This window comes from Molossus molossus, unplaced genomic scaffold (genome assembly GCF_014108415.1).
Source record: "Molossus molossus isolate mMolMol1 unplaced genomic scaffold, mMolMol1.p scaffold_m16_p_5, whole genome shotgun sequence".
NCBI lineage: Eukaryota > Metazoa > Chordata > Mammalia > Chiroptera > Molossidae > Molossus > Molossus molossus.
Window position 1 is genome coordinate 117,065,235 of NW_023425388.1, and position 23,973 is coordinate 117,089,207.

The 23,973-nt window shown below is 49.1% G+C and overlaps 1 protein-coding gene across 1 annotated transcript in view; it reads right to left on the reverse strand.

Moving 5' to 3' along the window:
- USP25 (ubiquitin specific peptidase 25) overlaps positions 1 to 23,973 on the reverse strand; it is a 131,429-nt gene that overhangs the window by 25,031 nt on the left and 82,425 nt on the right. The window contains exons 13-19 of the mRNA XM_036243410.1: positions 22,710 to 22,871; positions 21,916 to 22,142; positions 19,169 to 19,239; positions 18,008 to 18,236; positions 15,754 to 15,942; positions 6,422 to 6,561; positions 289 to 402 (exon numbers count right to left, since the gene is read on the reverse strand). Of these exons, the coding sequence (XP_036099303.1) occupies positions 289 to 402; positions 6,422 to 6,561; positions 15,754 to 15,942; positions 18,008 to 18,236; positions 19,169 to 19,239; positions 21,916 to 22,142; positions 22,710 to 22,871 (1,132 nt within the window). The remainder of the gene's footprint in view (positions 1 to 288; positions 403 to 6,421; positions 6,562 to 15,753; positions 15,943 to 18,007; positions 18,237 to 19,168; positions 19,240 to 21,915; positions 22,143 to 22,709; positions 22,872 to 23,973) is intronic.

Genomic DNA, 23,973 nt, shown 5'->3' on the forward strand with positions numbered 1-23,973 from the left:
CCTTTTGCTGTTTCATCAGACACACCTACGGGAATCGATCGACCTGAGAGTCAACGGATCTCATGACGGCACGAAACAAGGAACACGAGACATGTGAGGTATTAACTCTAAAAAGTTCTGTACGCTCTCTGCTGGAAGTTGCATTGGACATTCCAAGTCCTGTTAGATCATTTCACACCGGGGGTGGCGAAGCGGTAGGTTATGCGGCAAGAGGTCAGTGTGAGGCTGCAGACATGCCAGGGTCTTGTAGCAAACAGCAAAACACAAGGAGGAACAGTGCAAAGGTACCTCGTCATCATAACCCCCCTGCTTGGACTCAGTCACAAGTCTCCCTACCCGAGGAGCTGCCACCTCTACGGCTTGCTGGGTAGAAGGTGGCCGGCCGGGGCTGCTTTCAGGCGTCTGCAGGAAAAAACCAGTGTGAACATTAGAAAACGGAACATGAAAACGCCCAGGTTAAGTGCACAGATTCTCGAACCTTTAAAAAATACCTGCATTTGCTCGGAGCCGATAAAACCCCCTGAAGCGGAGGATTAGGAGCAAAGGAATTAATCAGGTGATCATTCAAGATCACGACCTTTGCCTTTACATCTCAAACACAAAATGACCTTTTAGGCCCCTGCCCCGTCCCCTGGAAAGCACCTGGACTCTCCATCCTTAAAAACAAGAACAGCGGAGCTGCTGTTGCTAGTGCAATCTTCACGGCGGAAGATTTTGTTTTATTTTTGAATTCTCATGACTTCATAAAGCCTTTCTGGATATCCGCGTCAAAGAAAGACGTGCGGCTGCCCTGGCCGGGTGGCTCAGTTGGTGGAAACATCATCCAGTACACAGAGCGGAGGTGGGTTCTGTTCCTGGTCGGGACACTCGCCTAGGTTGTGAGTTCAGGAGCAACGGACCGATGTTCCTCTCTCTCTCTAAAATCAAACAACATTTCCTCAAGGATTAAAAAAAGGAAGATATTCCTCTGAACACAGGAGACTGTGGGTTTTCTTTCTTACGACTTTCTCTCTCCATCCTCCCGGGCGGTCAGTCACACACCACGTTCCATTCACTCCGCTGCGCTCAGCTCGCTCTGGAACAGCTGAGACCGAGTCCCGTGCATTCACGTCAGACGTGCCCCACGGATCCTTGTTTTATAGAAGCTGCCGGAGACTGTGCCATTTTGAACAATCAGATTTCTTTCTTTTTCTCTACGAGTGGCTTGAAATCCAGAAAAGTCCACTCAAAGACACTAATGCAGCTCACTCAAAATACTGTGCAGCCCGGCCAGTGTGGCTCACTGGCTGATCGTCGACCCTGCACTAAGAGGTCACTGGTTCGATTCCGGTCAGGGCACATGCCCAGGTTGTGGGCTGATCCCCAGTGGGGGACGTGCAGGAGGCGGCCAGTCGGTGTTCTCTCTCATCGATGTTTCTCTCTCTCCCTCTCCCTTCCTCTCTCTCTCTCCCCCCCCCTCTAAAATCAATAAAGAAAAAAGAACAAGACAAAACACTGTTCAGATCTTATTCTACTGAACAAGTCTGTAGTTAGCACATTTACTATTTACCTACAGCAAACTTCAAAAGTTCTTAAAATGCTTCAAGGCAGCTCGCTCCGGTCATTTCAAATCGCACCACAAGCGTTTTCCGAATCAAATACTAACTTTAGTCTTGACATCAAATGAACAGAAAACGTCAGTAAAATAAAGGGTTTTATTTCTGTTTAAAACACTGGTACATCTGAGCGACGGGAACACGTTCTGACCTTCCACAAGTACATCTGCAGAAAGGATGTAATGAAACAAGAAAGCGAACGGCCAGGACCGGCACCACTCTTTAGATAAGAAATGCCATTTTTTTGCCCTGGCTGGTTTGCTCAGAGGTTAGAGCGTCAGCCTGTGGGTTCGATTCCGGTCAAGGGCACGTACTTTGGTTGCGGTTTGTCCCCGGCCCTGGTCTGGGTCATGCGGGAGGGAACCAGTCGATGTTTCTCTCTCTCTCTCTCCCTCCCACTCTATCTGAACAAAAAATGGAAAAATGGCCTCGGGTGAGGATAAAAAAAAAAAATAATAATATAATAAAAGAAATGCCATTTGTAACTAACATTTTTAGAAGAGGTTTCCTTCCTTTATCTGAGTCCTCAGTTTTTCAAGAGAAAATAACTGACTTGAATGTGTGTCATGATCAGGAGATAATATCCAGGTAAGACATACCTGGGGCATCATCGTTCTATAAATGACAGGCAGTACCAATGTTATTGTATGATGATGGTATTTTAAATTGCTTATCTATGAATAATTCTATCCCAATACCACCATCACACACACCCTATCGAGACATGTTGGGCCTGTGATATTTAATTGAGGAGTTTAATTCTTCTAGCATTTTAGAGCGTAGTAATTGGCCCAGGTCTCCATTCCCGAGAGGGAAATATAAGCATTTAAATGAAGAAATCAGTCTGGACATTGTGGCGAAAAATTTCTCACAAGAAAACCAATCCAGAACAATACCATCTGAAGACGAGAAAATATAAACGGACAGCAAGTCGCAACTGCAGAATATATTCCTCAGAATACTGATCCTCACAAAACAACGCATCCCCTTTGGGGGAGAAAAAAAAATTGTACTTACAAAAATAAATCAGTTTAAAAAAATTGTTTTTTCTTTATTGCTATATTAGAGAGACAGAGGAGGAGAGAGGGAGAGAGAGATGGAAACATGGATGAGAGAGAACATCGACTGGCCGCCTCCTGCACGCCCCCCACTGGGGATCAGCCCACAACCTGGGCATGTGTCCTGATCGGGAATCGAACCCGCGACCTCTTGGTGCAGGGTCGATGCTCAACCGCTGAGCCACACCGGCCAGGCAAAAGCATCAGCGTTTTATAAACCTGTCTAGTTACCTCAGAAGCGTTTCAACAGCCTAGTGCTGACCAATTACATGGGTGCAAGCTGAAGAAGGGAAGTGGCTTTGGGTGCATGGAGTCATTCTGCAGTGCTGTTCCCAGGGTTAGACACCCAAGGTGCCATAACAGGTGCGTATACAGCATATGAGGGTTCACTCAGGTACAGTGAATGCATCTTTGTCTTTTAAAACTTTCCGTGCCCTGTATACACACCCTAACGAAGGCTAAATTGGAAAGGGTTAACATAAGTTCCTCAGTTAATAAGTTGCAAAAGTAATGGAAACACTAATGTTTTCTTTCTTTTTTATCCTCACCCGAGGACATTTTTCAATATTTTGTTCAGATAGAGTGGGAGGGAGAGAGAGAGAGAAACATCGACGTGAAGGGACACATCGAGTGGCTGCCACCCGCACGACCAACCAGGGCCGGGGACAAACTGCAACCGAGGTACCTGCCCTTAGCGGGAACCAAACCGGGTCTCTCTGGACCGCAGGCCGACGCTCTAACCGCTGAGCCAAACCAGCTAGGGCAAAATACTGAGATTTTCATTGATTGCCTGAAAGTCATTAAATGTATGGTTTTTTAAAAAGTGGTCACATAAAAGGGAGGTTAGAAAGCTATAGAATTGCATCAATTCCAGTCCCCTTGGGATGCTTATACCTTTTTTTTTTTTTAAGAGTTTTCTTTTTAATGATTTTTAGAGACAGAAGAAGGGAGAGGGAGAGAGAGATAGAAACATCAATGAGAGAGAACATGGACTGGCCGCCTCCTGCACGCCCCCCACTGGGGATCAGCCCACAACCTGGGCATGTGCCCTGACCGGGAATTGAACCAGTGACCTCTTGGTGCAGGGTCGACGCTCAACCACTGAGCCACGCCGGCCGGATTTCTCATATCTTTTAACCCAATCATTCAACTGGGGAAGCTAAAGAAATAGCCCAAACCACGAAAACAAGTTTGACTTCCTGCGGCCTATTTAGAATGACGTGAGAGTCGAACTGAACACGCCCCGGGGAATAGGTAAGTGCCCAGGAAGGAAATCCCACAGTGGAAGAACACACGACCCTGACATGTTTTTACAGCACTGACAACATGGGAAAATGATTACGGCATCGCGTTAAGTCACTGACAAAGAAACGTTACATAAGAGAAAACCGAGGTTTAGAGACATCAAGCAACTTACTCAGGTTGGCACAGCCAGTAAGAAGTGAAACCGATGTTAAAGAATCAGGATGATCTAACCTCAAAGTCTGAAGCCTCTTTGAGTCTATGCAATGTAGTTTCTAAAGTATTCCTTTACGGGAGAAAACCCAGCTGTGGTTACCATGATGCTAAGCCACTGACCGGCAGACCGCGAACACAGGCTGCCCAGCCATGACGGACACCTTCCTGGACGTGTTGCAGGATTTACATGAACAGTGGTTCTCAGCGTTGGTGCTATTCCTGAAGACAGACCAGATGGAAAAATACGTGTGCTAGCTTAGCTGTCTGCCAGTCTCTCCAAGCGCCCCTCCTTTCTCAGGTAAGGGTGGAGCAGTAGTTTTTTCGCTTATAAGAGGACACTCATATTAATAAACTAAGTGATCGAAACTCAAGTGCTGATTTCTGTTCATTTGAACCACACAGGTTTAACCAAACTAAAAAAAAACAAACAACACAATTCTATGTTAAGTGAGGGAATGCTTTTGTTTGTTTTTTGTTTGTTTTTCTTTAGAAGTGTCTTCATTTTATTATTTTTATTTTTTTATTATTTTTTTAATTTTATTTTTGTTACAGATGTTTCTCCTTTTTTACCCCATTGATACCCTCCTTCCCACCCCACCCCCACCCTGTCCCCGGCTTTGTTGTCCGTGTCCATTGGTTATGCGTACATGCATGTAAGTTCTAGGAAATGCTTTTTGGCTTTTTCTGTACCAGTGAAAAGGATGCTCTTTATTAACCATAATGTGAGCCCTAACAAATAAAAATCCTAGTTGGCAAAAAACCTGGAAAATTATTTTTTTTCTATCTGGAAAAAATATTTCCCCCATGTACCTGCTTCTCTGCCTTTTCTCCCTCCTTGGGTGTCCCTACTCTACCAGCCCCCGAAAACCAGGCGCCCCGTAGCCACGGAAGGAAGCAGTCCCAGCGGGAGCTCTGTCCACGTGCAGGTGCTCATCTCAAGCTCACCTGGAGTTCCTAGAACATCTGCAACTTTGGGAAGATTAAAAAAGAAGAACCCTACATCAAAACATTATTTTTTTTTATGGTAAGATGATAATCAAAATTATTCAAACAGAAAATGGAATGAAAAAGTAATTCTGAGTACCTGATCCATCCAACTAGAATGAGCACAACACCCTACCTAGTATAAATGGACATTTTGGTTAATCAAGGGCTTAAAGACCTCAGCGCACGCAGCAGGTTATCGTCTGAATGAAGTTCGTTCACTAAGAAGAAAATTGTGCTGAAAATGATCCTCTCCTGTCCTGTTCAGTTCTCTAGAAGGGGAGCCCTCAAATACTGAAATTCGCTACTGTGAATCCCGCACCGGGCTGCTTGAGCTGAGAACGTAAGGCGACAGCTCCTGAATGGTTTCGGAACACCACCGTCGGGAGCTAACATCTCCCAGGACGCCACACCCACCGAACACCGTGCGATGCCAGTGCTACACTGTAACAGTAAATGGAACGCGCGGTACTGCACCGTCTCCCGGGAGCTGGTCGTCCTCGGCCGCCACCGTGGACTGCCGACAGGGGTACGGCATGACAAGTTTGGGCGGGGCACTGCTGCAGTCTGCAGAGATCAACCGTAAGATCGTATCTGTCCCAACACCGCTCCGAGGGATCTGGTATGTTATTGGAAACACATTCCACAGGACAACGACACTGTAAACCTGATTCCCAGCGATTTCAATGTAGCAAGGCCAGGGATGGGGGAGGGGTGAGAAACAGCAGACATACAGGTGCCCCTTGGACGACATGGATTTGGACTGTGTGGTGCGTTTCTACGTGGACTGTTTCGATAAACACTGTGAATGTATTTTTCTCTTCCTTCTGATTTTCTTAATAGCATTTTCCTTTCTCTAGTTTATTTTACTGTAAGAATATAGTATATTTCATATGTATATGTATACACACACACACACACATATGGGATATAATTAATCAACTGCGTATATTACCAGCAGGCTTCTGGTTAACAGTTCTTGAGGAGTCAAAAGTGATACCCGAATTTGTAACTGCTCAGGGGGCTGGCGCCCCACCCCCGTGCCGTGCCAGGGTCAGCTGGTACCGCCCAAGGTTCTGGTTCTCCTTTTAAGTTCCCAAACATCCAATTTAATCTATGCTTGTAACGTTTCACAATCCTCTCACAAGAAGACAGAAACTTGGTTTTTGAAAGAATCATTTTTTAAAGCACAGCTGAGCACACCAGAGCTGGGGCACCCGGTGGCGCCCTCGGTCCCTGTTCCCCTGGACCCACAGCCTGCCCCTGGCACCACCACCCCGACTGCCGCCCTCCCTGGTCCCGAGGGGCCAGAGGAAAGGTTCTCACCGACTGCAGAACGGCCTCGGGGCTGTCGTCTTCGTGCTCATGCGAGGCCTTGGCGATCGTCCGAGCAGTCTCTTCCTTCAAGTGCTTTGAGAAATCATTTCTTGACGGCTGCTCCAGATATTCTGCTTCTCCTGCTTGCGCTTCGGGAGAAAAGAATCAATTGCATCTCTAATAAAATCATCTAATAAAATAACGAGGACTGTTATTTACTTCCGATTCCCGGTGAGGCAATGATCGATTTCACGGATCTGTTTAAAGTGACAAAGCCGCACCACACAGCCCCTCCCCCAGAATGGACCAAAACAAAACAAAAATCCCAAAGCAATCAAATAATTACTGAAGAAAGCACCCATTATAGATTACGATACAAAATTCATAGTACATTTTTTTTGCCCCAAGTACCAAAATCTCACCTTGGAAAACCACTATCATTCTAAGCAAAAATATAGAAAAAAATTTGGTGTGTACCACCCTGGACTCGGTTTCCAGAGAGCACACCGGCTGCCCTTCTGGCCACAGTACCCTTTTCACATCCGCCTGGCCAAACCTAAACCTGGAGGAGATGACCTTCTCTTTTCTGAACCTGCTCCTCCTGGTAGCCGAGTGTCGTCAGAGGAAAAACGACGACGCCTTGGCAAACGGGCACCACTATACATTCAGGATTCAAGTGTCACACCTGCGAAGACCTCCCCAAATGATACCTATCGCCCCATGTGCTGCCGCTGAGGCCCACAGGTCAATGGTGTCCCCAGGGACTTACTGCCTGCTCACCGACAACCCCAAAGGGTTCCTTCACCCGGGCGCGTCTCATCTCTCCAACACAATCTGTGTCTTCTGCCCTTTGCCCCAAGGGGGCGTGTATGAGCCTTTTTGCAGCTCCCTGAGTACATGGAAGAGATTTTGCTCCTACCGTCCATCCGGCCTTAGTTTCTTTCCTGAGTCTGTATGTTCACCCACTCACGTCCTCAACTAAGAACTGCTCTATCCTTTTGTTTGAACAGCACTTCCTTGTCCAAGGGTTACGGTCACACTGCACCTCGGCCCCACCGACGTCTGGTGTGGTGGCTGCCCCGTGGGCCCTGGCTTTCACCCGAGATGCCAACAGCACCGTCCCCAGGTGTGACTTCCAGTGTCGTCAAAGCCCCTAGGGGACTAGATCACTCCCAGAGGAGAACCGCTGCTTTCAATGAGCTTACACTTTCTTATTAAGACCACTCACCACAATGACAACTTGGTTATCTTTACAGGTGTATGTTTCAGCCTGGACCCCTGCCGGATCTAAGAGCAGGGACGCTGGCTCCCTTCGGTATTGCTGTCAACACCTGGCACAGAGTAAAGCACCCGGTGACTTGGTGGGGCGAATGAATTACTAAATAAGTTAATGAATGGATGTGGGGAATAAGAAAGTACACGAACGTGTTCCAGTTATTGAGTCCTTCTCCTCCACCAACCGGTAGGACACAACATGGCTCCTCTCATCCTTTCCAATATTTAATGTAAAAAAATCTCTCAAAGAAAAATATTATTCCAAATGAAACATAATGTCAACATGCAGGCACAGTCGCCCACTTATGCAATACATTTTCATTAAGCGTCTCACCATGCGCCAGGCACCAGGCGAGGGTCTGGGACCGTCTCTGCCCCGTGATGCTGGCAGCGACCTTGGAGAGTCACTGGCCAGCAATCACGCATGTGACACGCTTACGATAATCCGTTCTGGGGAAGTGGAGGAGGGGAGACTCCACCATGGGGTCTGGGGGCGACCACGGCGGTGGCAGGGGGCGCGGGGGTGGTGGAGCGGGCCACACGCTGAGGGAAACCGGAGGCAGGGCCGCCTCCGTGTGTGCTGAGCGGAGACGCCGCAAGAAGCTGGGGTCTCACTCGGCACTCGGGGTCTGGACCGCAGTGTCTTGTGTGACCTGCACGTGGGTGAGGAGAACTCGGCTCCTCTCCAGCTTAGCGGGGCTGCCTCGGGTGGGCTTCATACGCGCCCCAGCCGGCTGCTTTAGGGCTGAGCGGGGGGAACTCTCGCTCGTAAGGCCTTGACTTTGCCCTGCCCCTGGTCTCGCTGCCTGGACGAACAGAACCGGAGGTGCACAGGGGCCTGTGAGCCTAACGCCGTGCGGCCAGGACCTCCTCGGCTCTGACCCGCTCCGACTGCCCAGAGCCTGGACAAGATGCGTTCTCAGAAGCAAAGTGATGGTACCCGATCGAAACCACCGATGTACCTGGGTCAGCAAGGTCTCCGTCCACTTAGGGACTTGAGGCCGAAAACCCTGGGTAACGCCGAAAGCCTGGCCCTGCCTGCCGCACAGAAAGAACCATTTCCCCAGAGCTCCTCCTGGGGATGCTCCCAGAGAACCCCCGTGCGTGCTGAGCCGGTCGCAGCGGGGAACCTGCAAGGCCGCGAGATCTGGGAATCTGGAAGCAGAAACCCTCACTCTTCCCGGTGGTGTTCACTGCGCCCGTGCCGCGGTCAGGACTGAGCTTGGTATCCACAAGGTAAAAATGCCTGACGTGAAGAGCACTCACTCTGAGGACTTCTGAGGACAGTCAGATAAACGCTTACTGCGTGACAACAGGAGGTACCGGCCGCAACAGCCGTCCCGCATGAGGTCCTGCAACAGCACTGTGGGCCAAGGCACACACGGGGGGTCATGCTGCCCATTCGGAAACGCCCAGAAGCAATGCCGACTGAGCCGAGTCTCGCAGGACTTGCAGGGGATTGTCTCAGCCGTGGAAGATCCGAAGCAGAAGGAGTAACACACAAAGGCACCGTAAAGACACATACAAGATTAATAAAACCCTGGCTCGCCCTGGCCTGTTTGGCTCAGCGGTTAGAGCGTCGGCCTGCGGTCCGGAGAGACCCGGGTTCGGTTCCCGCTAAGGGCACGTACCTCGGTTGCAGCTTGTCCCCGGCCCTGGTTGGTCGTGTGGGTGGCAGCCACTCGATGTGTCCCTTTCACATCGATGTTTCTCTCTCTCTCCCTCCCACTCTATCTGAACAAAATATCGAAAAATGTCCTCGGGTGAGGATTAAAAAATAATAATAATAAAACCCTGGCTCTCAGTGAGCCTTCTCACTACATAATGAGTCTTTAAGCAAATAAAAATACAAGCACCGCACACATTGGAGAGTGAAACTGGATTAGAATGAAGAAACAGGGAATAGTTGTAACAGGTGAACCTCATGGGAGTTCATAAAGACGTTGAGAAAGGTCTTGCAGAATAGGCAACATTTCAAGAATATTGATAGAGGACTTTAAAACACTTTTTTTTTTCTTTATTGATTTTAGAGAAAGAGGAAGGGAGAGAGAGAGATAGACACATCAGTGAGAGAGAACATCGACTGGCCGCCTCCTGCACGCCCCCCACTGGGGATCAGGCCCACAACCTGGGCATGTGCCCTGACCAGGAATCGAACCGGCGACCTCTTGGTGCAGGGTCGACGCTCAGCCACTGAGCCACACTGGCCGGGCAGAGGACCTTTTCCAAAGAAGGGTACTTGATGAACAATGCCCTATGAGAGGGACGTTCCCCAGAGCAAGAGCATTGGGGAGTGATGTGCTTTGGAGGAGGCACAAGGGACTCCTAGGGAGCAGTCTGGGAAGAATGACAAAGGAGTCAGGTCATCAGAGGGTCCTCATACCGCAGCAAAACATTTGGGCTCCATTCTGTCAACCCGGTGAGTTAACAACATGTTGATGAGAACCACCCACTGAAACAAGAACCACAAAAAGCTCTTCCCACTCCTCAGAGATAAGCATTATTAACACTTTTACTATCATCTATTTCCAGACTTTACCTACCCACTGTTTTGAAACAAAAAGAGTAATTCTGAGTATACTGTTTTGAACTCAATGAACATTTTTCCTGTCAATGTTACTGGTTATTCTGTGTTTATTTCTGTCTGGAGGACTCATGAAACGGATACCCTCCCATAGATCGAGGCAAAATCCACTTCTTTGTGAAAAACAACAGGACAAAGCGTTTGCTTTGCGTGTGTGCAAATACACGTGATGATTTGTCTCCATTTAACAGAAGCTCCCTCATCACCAGCCTGTATGAACGGCAGGCGCTGGGCAGAGACGATGCTGTTTTCTTTCTGTTCTAACAGGCATTTTATATATTCGCTGGTCCCTCCGCTTAAGGTCTGGTTCAGGCTTCACCTTGGAATACGGCTGGTGACCACTGGCATATCGCTTATTATTCTTAATTCTCGGACGTCTCCCTGGTCCCCTGCCTGCAGCTCCCGACTCCCGAGTGCGCTCATGTCACCAGAAATGACAGCTCTTTCTGGAGGCACAGAGCAGCCCCTGCATCTCTCAGACCAGGTATCTGCTCCGTGGTGCCCCACGGACATTCGGACGGCTACCCTCCACGCGAGAGGTGTTCCGGCCACGCGCTACCCTCGCCCGTGTGGTTGCTGGAGACCCAGCGCTGCCCTCTCCCGCGGACGCACGAGCCGGGGGGGCTCCGAAGTGTACGTCCTGGTCATGCCGCTGACTCTCCCGCGGACGCACGAGCCGGGGGGGCTCCGAAGTGTACGTCCTGGTCATGCCGCCGACTCTCCCGCGGACGCACGAGCCTGGGGGTGGGGGGGCTCCGAAGTGTACGTCCTGGTCATGCCGCCGACGGCTTAGGAGCAGAGTCAACGGACGACCGCTCGGCTCTCTGCGAAAGGTGAGGATCTGCTCTTTAATAAACCATTTCTTTTTAAAAAGCAACATCACCTATCTTCCTGAACTACCTACAACCTTGACTTACTGACGAGCCCGATTCATTATACGCACATTTGAAGAACATTTAAGAGGACGGCTTTAAGGATACGGAGTCCCTTCCCTGCTAAAAACGCCACTAAAGTCAGGGGCTGCCCAAAGGGGTCTGTGAAGAGCCACGGCAGGCTGGCTACAGGCAGCGGCCGGAAACGTAAGCTTCAAGTTCCCGGTGCCACCACGCTCGGAGTCTCGGGAGTGGGGGATGGGCAGAGGCGGAAAAGCCAGTTAGACCTAAAATGTATCCAGGACAGAGTGACATCTGCATCACACAGCTTAGCCCGCCTCCCTGGCGTGTAGCAATTTTGGCTGTATTGTTTATTTATTTGTTTATTTACATCCTCACCTGAGGATATTTTTCTATTTATCTTCAGAGAGTGTGGGGAGGAGGGAGGGAGGGAGAGAGCGAGAACATCGATGTGAGAGACACACATCATCTGGTCGCCTCCCGCACGACCAACCAGGGCCGGGGACGAACCGCAACCGAGGTCTGTGCCCTTGGCCGGAATCAAACCCGGGACTCTCTGGTCCGCGGGCCGACGCTCTAACCGCTGAGCCCAACCGGCCAGGCCTCGGCTGTGCTTGTAGATGATGGCGTCCCTGTTACTGAAATCTCCACGGGGAAGGACCCAGTGAGAAAACACTCCAAGGCCACTTAGTGTCACTCACTGCACTGGATTCTAGAGCCACCCTGGGAACCTCACCCAGCTCCTCTTTGCAGGGACGGGTGAACCCGGGAACCTGATCCTCCCACCAGGCCTCAGCTCGGAACCCGACGGGGAACCCACGGGACTGTCCGGAACACCAGCGGGGTTCAGCTCTCAGACGGGATCTGCAGGACCGTCCCGGGGCCGCTCTGCGTGCACCTCTGGACGACTTCATGAACTCTCACGGGACCCGTTTCACACCAGCACCGACCATTCTTGCCTTAATGTTTGTTGTTTGTTTTCTTTTTCTTTCCTTTGAGTATGTTACATATGCTGTGAGAACCTGAAGTAATGTTTAGTGGCACGGGGGGACCCCGAGTAGATAAGGAGCCACTCACAGGTCCTCTCTGCTTCACATTAACTCCTGGTTTCGCACACACAGCCTAGAGCCGACGTGCTTCATCGGAGGCACACCTCGCACTATCCGAAGGTCTTTCAAATATACATTTATTTTGGACCCTTCTTCCAGAGACTCTGATCCCCGTAAGTCTTAGGTAGTATTCGGCTGGGGGTGCTGTTTATTCTCAGGAAAAAACCCAGGTAATTCTGAGCACCCACAGCAAAGAACGGTGGGCTGGCCCGGGCTGGGTGCTCAGGTGGATACAATGTTGTCCTGTGCACAAGGCTGTGGGTTTGATCCCCAGTCAGGGAGTGTGTGGGGGGCAAGTGATCGATGTTTCTCCGTCTCTAAAAATCAATAAAAACATATCCTCGGGTGATATGTTAAAAAAAAAAACAACAAAAAACTGTTGGCTAGATCTCCAAACATAAGGGTCCAGGGAAGTTCTCCTTGTAAGCAGGCAAGGGAGGTAGCGTGAGATTAATCAGCTAATACTGCCCCATCGTTTATCACGTTGCTGCAGAAGGTCATGAATGATGATGTTACAGAAATGATGTCTGTGGTTTCACATGTTGGCAGAAGAACAAATACTGATTTAATTAATACTGTATCAGTTACTATTCTTAGTGGGATATCACTCAGAAATAGGATTTTAATAGCTATAATGTTAATTTTATTGGAGAATATCTGCAAGGAGGGAAGATGATCACTCTGATGGGTTTTTTCAGCAACAGTATCCTGTATTTCTTTTCTAGTCCCTCAGAATCCTGGCCGACACCTAGGAGACTCCGATACAGGCTTTCTTTGATATTTTGAAAGTATTCTACCAAATTAAACCAATCACTTGGAAAACCGTGGCGAGAAATAGGAAGAAGATGACATGGGCATTCAAGAAAAACCTGTCTACTCATGACAGCAGATACGTGGTCCCAGCAAACATGATAAGCAGTTCCCTCATTCGGCACTGACACGTTCAATTCCCCTGCGACACGAGACCCCTTTCTTCACGTGCTATGTAAAATAACGCAGAAATAAAGACCAAACTTTTCACCAACACGCTCACGCCCCAGCGTGTAAAGTGAGCACTTCCTTCTTTCTCCCCACTCAGGGCGCAGGTGTCGACACTTCCCGGGGACCGTGTCTCCCGCGGTGGCATCACGCTGCTCTCTGAAGCCCGTTTTGGTTCGGGCTGCTCCCCGAAATACCTGCGTTCTCTCCCAGCTGTTCTCCCTTATACTAAAGAGAGAGACATGAAATCGATGCCCACCGCCTACTCTGAACTGCTTAACAGCACAGAGCAGCACACGAAGAGGCGGTGGGAGGGACGGATCAGGAGGACGGGTGTGGAATCTACCGCTGGGGTCTTTGTACGGAGAAAAAGCAGATGACAAATGGAAGTGGGGGGCCAAGCTGGCTAGGCCCGTCGGAGAGGACTTCTGTGGGAATACACATTAGTCTCGGAGAAATAAAATGTGTCAGATCTTTGCGTTTAGAGTCCTGGGAGAAGCAGAGCAGATGAGGAGACTACAGGGTTCCACGTTCCGGGGGCAGCAAATACAGCCGGACCAGGGACAGAGGTGCTGCGTAGCCAATGAACACAGGGCTCCCTTCACCTCAATGCTGACCCCCCGAAGCCCAGCGCCAGTTATGCAGCCCCCCAATTATCCCACTAGTAAGGAGAACAGCCGCATGCAAATGGGTGTGTGGGTGTTAGGGGAAGACCAACACGGGCTACATCGGGGCGAGTTCAGGGGCGTGGCTTGGGAAGGCCCGGAGGGATGACCGTGGCTGATACTCCACCGACTGGAGCTCAGAAGCCTCCGAGACACCTGCTGAGCTGTTCCGTTTCCTACTGAAGTGGACCAAGCCCCTGTGACGAAACTGCACAGCTGTGAAGCCAGCACCTCACCTGCTCTGTGTCACCTGCTCTACGCACAGGTCATCACGCACAGCGCGGACCTGCCAGTGGCAGAGCTCACCACACCAGTGGGATCGCACCCACCTATCAACACGTTGCTACCTCCTGGCTCAATCCCACCACGTTGGTCTTTAAAAAATCCCACGTCAATGCCTCCTAATATCAAGGACTCGACTACTCACCCGATGTGAAAGCAAGTTGCAGGTCTGAATACAGCTGTGAGTCCCTGCACTGGTCGCAATAGTGCGATATTGCGAATCTCCCTTTACAAAAATCATTCCTTCTGAAGGTCAAAGGATACTGCTACAACCCAGCCAGGCAGCCTGCATGGGGTCTGTCCGTAAAAGAAGGACCTAAACAACACCTGGAATGCTTCCTGAACAACTAAAAGCAAAGACGCACACCTGGCAAAAAAATGAGTAAATCAATAAAAAAAATGAGGTCATTCAAAATGTTCCATTCAGGGTTCTAATAAAGAAACAAACGAGTGTGAAAAAGATGTGTCTAACTCATCTCTTCTACTGCACAGAAACAGGACTTTTTCCACAGTAGGAAATATGTTGCCCTAAAACATACTCCCAAGTCAGTGATGATGAAATTAATCTCAAAAAAAAAGAAAAAAAAAATCAGCCCGGTCGGTGTGCTCAGTGGTTGAGCATCGACCCAGCACCAAGAGGTCGCGGGTTCAATTCCTGTTTAATACACATGCCCAGGTTGTGGGCTGATCCCCAGTGGGGGGCGTGCAGGAGGCAGCCAGTCGATGTTCTCTCTCATCGATGTTTCTATCTCTCTCTCCCTCTCCCTTTCTTTCTCTCTCTCCAAAAATTAATACAGAAAACATTTTTTTTAAAAATCTTAACATATTCTATTTTCAGTTGTAGAACATATATTCTTTAGTTGTGTATGGCGTTCACTCTAAATGTATTAGATTTCATCAGCTAATAATTTTAGAATTATATTTCTAAATATTTGTATTTTTATACGTTTATCTCTTTGTTTTATAGACCTACACACATTTTTACTTGGAATATATTAAATATTTAGTTTGGGGTCATTTTGTTTTTCATTTTAAGAATTATAAAAAAATAAAGTGCATGTATCTGAGTATACCCCAAATGGGTGTGGAGTAGTGTTCCTCTGCTCAGACATAAAATCACTGAAGTTCATTTTACGGATCGCTTTCGTGAATTGGTTTGGATTACTCTTGGGTTTCACAGGTTTTCTGAGTGTCCTGCCGAGAAGCATCAGCCCAAAGAGGCAGGACAGGCAGAGGGAGAGTTTGCAGAATCATCTCCTTTGGCTCGAGAAAGGCGCACCCACGTACACGCGGATTTTCAATGCTTGGGCGGGGTCCCCAGCCCCGCCCCGCTCGAGGGTCAGCTGCGCCCGTCCCTGTTCACGGGGTGCCCGGCAAAGGGTCCCCTCAACGGCGCCCTGTGCTTATCTCCGGGAGACGGAGTTTCAGATCATCGTGACCAGTTTCTTCCTGCTTTCACACAACGGCAGTCTGCGCTGCACCCCACAGGCAACTTGTTTTGCAGGAGCTGCGGGGATGACTGCAGACGACACGCCGCGGCTACTGCGGGACTCACCTGCGGCGGCCGCAGCCTCCCTCCGGGCCTGGGCGGCCGGCGCCCCCTGCGGCGCTGCCTGGGCCTGCGCGTCCCATTCCTCCAGCTCGTCCTGGAAGCGCCGGTTGTCCTCCTCCACGAAGGCCCGCAGGTCCGGGGGCAGCGTCTCCATGCCCGCCAGGGCCTGCCCGGTCTCCTTGTGAAACTCCTCTGGAAGCACAGTCGAGGACCAGCATGGGGTTAAGAACGGAAGGGAACACGCAGAGCTCGAAACGGTGCGTGTCGGCCGGGGTGGAATTGTGGCTGGTCACCCCTGCGATCTACGCTACCCAAACCCGAGAAGAAAACTCAAAACACGCCGAAGAGAAATGAGGCAGGTGTCGGATGACCCTTTACAGGCAATGTCTCAGCTTCCCTTTTTAATCTGAGGAGTGAGAACTGCACCAGGATATAAAGCCAGATCTGTTACTGGACACGGACACAGACCCACACACCGATGTCGGATGATCCGTGAAGTAAAACCAGGAGAGACTCATAGCCTTATTCAGCTCAACACAGAACTGAAGTTATTTTCCATCCAAGGCAGTTGAGTATATCAATATATTTATATGCAATTTGAAAACTAATCAACATAGAAAGGTTGTTTTTTTTTAAAACACTGCATAAGTATTGCCCGGCCGGTGTGGCTCAGAGGTTGATCGTTGACCCTGCACCAAGAGGTCACCTGTTCGATTCCTGGTCAGGACACATGCCCAGGTTGTGGGCCCCATTCCCAGTGGGGGACATGCAGGAGGTGGCCAATCCATGTTCTCTCTCATCGATGTTTCTATCTCTCTCCCTCTCCCTTCCTCTCTCTAAAATCATTAAAGAAAAATTAAAAAAATAAACATTGCATAAGCATTATTTAAACCAGTTATTCCATTTCTACTCCACACATACAAAATAGAGTAGACGTCATAGCTAGTCTTGCTGAATGGTTAAATCCAAAAGGAAAGCTGATTTGATCAGTTTCAACAAACCTTTATTAAGTGTTTTCCACATGCAAAGCCGGTATTAGAATATAAAAAATAGCCCTGGCCGGTTTGGCTCAGTGGTTAGAGCGTCGGCCTGCGGTCCGGAGAGACCCGGGTTCGGTTCCCGCTAAGGGCATGTACCTCGGTTGCAGTTTGTCCCCGGCCCTGGTCGGTCGTGCGGGTGGCAGCCACTCGATGTGTCCCTTTCACGTCGATGTTTCCCTCTCTCTCTCTCTTCCTCTCTCTCCCTCCCTCTCTGTCTGAACAAAAAATGGAAAAATGTCCTCGCGTGAGGTTAAAAAAGAATATAAAAAATGAAAAGAGTAAGACAGTGTGTGGCATGGTCCCCGGTTCGAGCAGATCCGAGTGAAGAGAGAAGGCAGGTCAGCCCCAGCACAGTGAGTGCCCGATGGGGTGGGGGGGGTGTGTGGCGTGTGTGGGGTGTGGCGGGCGGTGGGGGGAGGGGAGGGTGGGGACACAGGAGGGCTGCTTGCTGGCAGACTAGGAAAACCTTGTCACATGTACAGTGGATCTCAACAGATGAGCAGGAATTAGGCAAAAGAAGCAAGAACATTACCGGCAAAAGGTACAAACAGAAAAACCTAAGAACACGTAGACAGAAACGTGTGAAAGCAATGATCAGCTGTGAGCACCACACAGCCACAGTCCGAACAGCAGCCTGAAACGGACGGACAGTCAGAGGCCAGAGGATGGAGGTCGTCGATGTCAAGGAAGGGACACGTGTGACGGAGTCATTAAAGCGGAGAGAAACACGTCAGATTGACAGTCTATAATAGTTCGTAAATAGTTAACTTTGAATAGAAAATACATTCCAATTCTCGGCCCTGGTCATGTTACTTTCTCTTTTTTGTTTTTTTTACTTTGTATCCTCACCTGAGGACATTGTTGCAATCACCTTCAGATAGAGCGGGAGGGAGAGAGAGAAACATCGATGTGAGAGAGACACACGGACTGGCTGCCACCCACACGACCCACCCGGGCCGGGGACAAACTGCAATTGAGGTACATGCCCTTAGCAGGAACCGAACCCAGGATTCTCTGTTCCGCAGGCCGACGCTCTAACCACTGAGCCAAACCGGCCAGGGCTCTGCCTCTTTTCAAGTCCAGTTTACCTGCAACAACCCGGCACTATGCCGTCCTCCCCATCACCCCCTGGGTGAGTGATTCTTAACGGACCACACCAGAGACCAGAGCCACGTAACAGGGCCCCTTCGACCACCCCCGGACGTGTCCTGCCTCACCTTGTATCAAGAACTGTGCCTTGTCGTTTATGTACATTAAGCAGTAGGCGCTGGCGTTTCTGTAACCCCCGAAGGAGTCCCTCACGAGCTCCTCCCACGACGACTTCGTCACGGCGATGTCGTTGTACTTCATCCACCGGTGCTCGTGATGGTCGAAGATGTAGGCCCAGTAGTGCCCGGCGCTGGCCTGGCCCTCGTGCACCAGAACGGCGTGCAGGCGGTACGGGACCTGGAGGGAGCAGAACAGAGGCGCGCGGTCAGGCGGCCTGCCGCTGAGCGTCCGTGGCCTCCGGGGACCGCAGGGCCGCACGTTCCTGACCACAGGAAGCTGGCCGAGGAGAAGAGTTTGAAAAAATAATGAAACTATGAAATAATAAAACGGGACATATGCTGAAGACGTGGAAAGCAGACAGGTGTGTGAACAGGACCATTTTCAAAACTCTGAAAATGTGTTTGTAGGTATGTGTGTGCTGACGCAGTTCAGTTCTTTCTTTTGAATCAAGAACATACATCGTTTTCGATAAAGCACGTGGTCTGTCTAACTCTTCACAAGTACAAGCGGATGGCTGAGCTCACCGAAATGGCTTACTTACAGTACGCCAGATTTAAAATATACAATCCTACACTTTCTCCCACGATCTTAATATCCTTAAACAACCTTATAATTCTGTCATTTTATTTTTAAATATTAGGGAAAATTCTGATAAACTGTATTATTAAAAATAATAAAAGAGTAAGCAATGCATGTAGTATGGGAATAGAACTGAATGGAGAAATATTAATACGGCCCCTTAAATTTAGTTCAGCAACTTTATAACAAAACATTTAAGAAGAATTTGGTGAAGATAAATAAAATATGTAAATACCGCCCTGGCCGGTTTTGCTCAGCGGTTAGAGCGTCGGCCTGTGGTCCAGAGAGACCCAGATTTGGTTCCCGCTAAGGGCATGTACCTCGGTTGCAGTTTGTCCCCGGCCCTGGTTGGGTTGTGCAGGTGGCAGCCACTCGATGTGTCCCTTCACATCGATGTTTCTCTCTCTCTCTCTTCCTCTCTCTCCCTCCCACTCTATCTGAACAGAGGATGGAAAAATGTCCTCGGGTGAGGATAAAAAAAAAAAAGTAAATATCTTTTATAATGATTACTAGCTAGGAATTTAACTTACTTGGATCATAGATTTGTCCGAGTACATTCGTTCAACTTTTCGATGGATTTTGGATATTCTTTCTTGCAAATCTGAGAACAGAAGGTGTCATTTAATGATTAACATTAAGTATGTTTGTACGGAGACCTCTATGATAGAGATGAAAGGTTTTCCTACCAATATGTCCGAGTAAAAACCACGTCCTAAAACCGTTTTAAAAACACTATGTGGAGTCCGTATGAAAACACAGTTGTCTTTAACTTCAACACCTAAGGTTAAATGTGCGGAACCAATAAAACGGAACTTGGTTCATATCTATAAAAACGTTTTTCACGTAAATGACAGCGAAACCCTCTTGCCTGTTTATATAAAACAGAAAAACCTTAGAATACCATAACTTCACTGTCAATCTTATATAAATGCACAATCAAATAAAAATTCACCACAATCACCAGCGGAAATAAAGTTCCAAGACTCACATCACTCGTTACTTCTCCTTCCAGTGGAAATCTACCTACAGAATCATTCAGACAGGGATGCTCAGAGCCATGCTGTCCACATGATTTAAAACTGAGACCACCCTGGAATCTGTCAGTAGGCTGTGGTATAACGACACAACCACCCTAGACTACAAACCTGTTGAAAAGAGTCAGGAAGAAGCCACGAAAAATCACAAAAAGATACCAGTCACTTGAGCGTGTGGGAAGGCCTTCCTAAGCCTGACAGAAAATCAAGTAACCATAAAAAAGATAAGGCTGCGTCCCCAAACTTAAGAAGATCCACATGATAAAAACAAACCCAACAACATCAGAAAGTCCAATGACAACGACCAACAAGGAGAATAGTATCCGCAGTACACGTCAGGCAACAGGCTGATACCCACAGGGCTAGTTTCTATAAAGCCGTAAGACAATGACAAATGGTTGAATGTAAACAAAGGGCAGATGTCACAAACAAGAAATTTATAGAAAAATGAATTTCACCGGTCATTAAGGAAATTGTAAGACAGCAAACTACATTTTTGCTCAACTATCAGGCTACCACAGGGCCAGGGAGAACGCTGAGAGACCAGCGCTCTCAGGCTGGTAGTGGTGGTGCCTTTACATAGTGGAATATTACGCTGCCATGAAAAGGAAGGAAACTGTGCCCTTTGTGACAGCACAGATGGACCTGACGAGCATGATGCTAAGTGAACTAAGCCAGGGAGAGAGAGACAAGTACCACATGGTCTCCCTCCTATGTGGAATTTGATGGACAGACGGAACCACCAAGGGAAATACAGACAGACTCAGACAGAGAGAAGGCACACAGCGCTGGTGGGGTGAGGGAGGGGTGGTTGTGAACGGATTGAGCAAAGAAGGAAGAAAGAGAGAGAACTCGTGGACACAGACAACAGTGTGCAGACTATGGGGTGTGGGGGGTGAGTGGAGGTGGAGGAGGGTAGAGAGGGGACAAATGATAATGAAAAAATAAAATAAAATAAATAAAACACAAAACAAACACAATCTGCCAAGTCCAGAAGAACAAGATCCCAAACTGGGCAGTGCTCAGGAAAACTGCATGCTTAATCAACATGTGCTGATAAACGTAAATGAGATTTCCTCATGTATGAAAAAGGCTAAGAGAAATCATACTTTTCCTTTACTAACGCTAATTGTTAGTCACGATCATATACTATTAACTCCCTATTTAATAAGGACTGCTTTTGCCCGGCCGGTGTGGCTCTGTGGTTGAGTGTCGACCCTGCATCAAGAGGTCACTGGTTCGATTCCCGGTCAGGGCACATGCCCAGGTTGTGGGCCTGATCCCCAATGGGGGGCATGCAGGAGGCGGCCAATGGATGTCCTCTCTCATCGATGTTTCTCTCTCTCCCTCTCTAGAATCAATAAAGAATTTTAAAAAAATCAAAATAAATAAATAAGGACTGCTTTTTATTTATCTATTGAGTACACAGCATCAAACTAAGCCCATAAAATCTAACCATCAATATTGTTTAATATAGTTCCAACCTTTTGGTATAAAACAGCAGTTGTTTTTAATTTTAAATCTTCAGTTTCAAAAGTCCTAGTTTTTTCTTTTACCATAAGGCAGTAAAATTAGGATCAAATTGGGGGACAGTATTAGGGTATCCCACTTTTGATATGTTACAAGAATTACAATAAAACCTACCCTAAATTATTGATGTCACTTTATTATTATTATTATTTTTAAACAGGGATGTTTTAACATAGTAGGGCAGGAAGGAGGTCACTTCAGAACAAAGGTGAGCTCTTTCCAAGAAAGGGCAGGTGGCGACGGACCAGCCACACGCGCCCCGGAGCACTGACCTCATCTTCTGCTGCTTCGTGCCAGGGACACTCGTCCCAGGCTGGCCCTGGGCTCTCGTCACGTCTGGACATCTCACGAGCAGACGGCCGATTACAATTCGCATTTCTAATTCTCAAGCCTGACCTCGTGCAAACCTCAGGGCGCGCTCGGATCTGTGAGCCACACCTGCAGGGCGGCGCCCGCCGGAACGAGCTGGGGCACCCGTGTGATGGGGGTTCAGGGCACTAAGGAGGAAATCGGGCGTCTGCCCTGTCGCGGATGGGCCAAGCAATCCAGGGAAAGGCCGTCCGTCTCCGAACCGCCATCCAGGTCACGAAGATGGAAAGCCAGGAGGGCTGGCCTTTCAGAAAACCCTTCCAGAAAGGGCTGACGTGGGCGCGCCCCATCCAGAGCCCGTGCGTCTCCAGTGCCATCGTCACACGCCGTCCTCCGGGGCTTACCTCTGGTGTCATTCTCTATCTCTGTCCTCCAGCGGTGCAGACAGCTCTCCAGCACCGACAGCTCCTCCTCCGTGATGTGCCTGGGTGCGGGGTGCATGGGCAGGTCCGGGGGTACCCGGGACTGGGTGAATGGTTTGTGAATCACCGACCTGGAAGGCACGGCGCCTGCAGGGACGGGCGGGGTCCTCGGCAGCTCTGAGGACGGAGCCGCCTGCTGCTCGGCTGTGCTGCATGGAGAGCAGAAAAGGGTTGCTCAGGCCAAGCTCCGGCCAAGCTCCGGCCAAGGCTGTGCCCAGTTAGCAAGTATGAATGGCCTATCCTTCCAACGAGAAAGGCCTTAAAACAAGGAGAGATGCGGAGTGATCTAACACCCTAACGGCATCCTTACCATCTGGGGGCTGCGCTATTATGAGGAAGAACCTGCCTGTACAGTAGAAATGGCCTGATCGTATCTACTTAAAAAACAACAACAAACCAACAAATCTTACGTGTACCAATGTTACAAAGGCCTCTCTCCTTGCTAATACGAGCCTTACATTCTAGAAGAAAATTCTAGTTTAATAGCATTATTTTGATGGATAAAAGATTGCAACAGGTAACATACCCCAACAACCTAAAGTATATATATATAGAAAAATCCATAAATGCAGCAAAATAAAGCACCCAGACCACACGCACAGTCCTGCGTGAATCTGCTCCGCGTTCTTGAAAAGCGATCACCACAGGCATCTCCCAAAGCCCTCTTCCAAGGGCACCCCCCCCAGGGTGCTCACACAGCACAGCCCTCTGTTCACCTTGGCGCGGCCTGGGGCGGGGCGGAGCCGCAGGGAGGGGGCGTGGCATCCAGGCCATCGACCGGAGAGCCGCAGACAGGCTTGCTGGACGCGAACTCCATGGTGTACTGCAGGATGTCGGCCAGTGGGAACCGCTTGGGCCCCGAGCCGTAGCTTAAGTATCTGTTGACCATAAAAGGCATGAAAGCTTTCATCTGCATACAAAGCACATTCGGTTGCTTATTTAGTAATTTATTGATTCATTTTTTTATCCTCACCCGAGGACATTTTTGCATGTATCTTCAGACGGAGCAGGAGGGAGAAAGGGAGGAAGAGAGAAACATCGATGTGAAAGAGAAACATCGACGTGAGAGGGACACATTGAGTGGCTGCCACCCACACGACCCCAACCGGGGCCGGGGACAAACTGCAACCGAGGTACGTGCCCTTGGCGGGAACCGAACCCGGGACTCTGGTCCGAGGGCCGATGCGCTAACCGCTGAGCCAAACCGGCCAGGGCGTTCTAAAATAATTTTTATAAAACACGATACAAATACTTCAATGAATCTTTCCCAACAATGAAATTAATTTTCAAATGAAGATAATAAGATCAAGCATACATTCCAGAAATAAATTAAACACTGGCCAAAGGAAGGAGACCAAGGTGGATGGGGCCGAGTGTGGGTTACAATGTTGCAAACGTTCCTGCTGCCCTGACTTGTAACCCAATCGGAAAATACAAACGGACAGTTTCGTCTCCTGAGACTATTTATATTTTTCAGCCGTGTCATCTGGTTTCACAGTGACTGGCAGTCACTTCCTGTTGTTTTACCTCGGACTATTTTTCAATATTGCTATGGTTACCTTTGAAGAATAAGAATGACTGAAACAGGATATATTAGTTTGTATAAAAACGTTGCAGGGTGTTCAATGAACACTAAGACCCGGGAATGAGGATCAGCTCAGAGGTGGCCAGCTGGCCCCTGCCAGGCACGTTCGGGGACGTGACCCGAGGGACAGACCATTGGAGTCCAGACGCTGGCTTCCGGAAACAACTTGACACTCTACGACATTGAGATGACATTTGTCAGGACACCACCCACTCGCGTGGGGGACGGCCACTGCCTCTCCAAGGGGTGCCCTCCGGGCGGCCTGCCCACCACGTGTCTGGCTGCCAGCCTCCTTCCCAAAGCGCCCACTAGCTCTGCAGGGATCCGAGGCTGCACCCCCTGTTCCAGAGGAGACCCAGGCACCATGCCCCGCACAGGAAATCTCAAGAGTAACA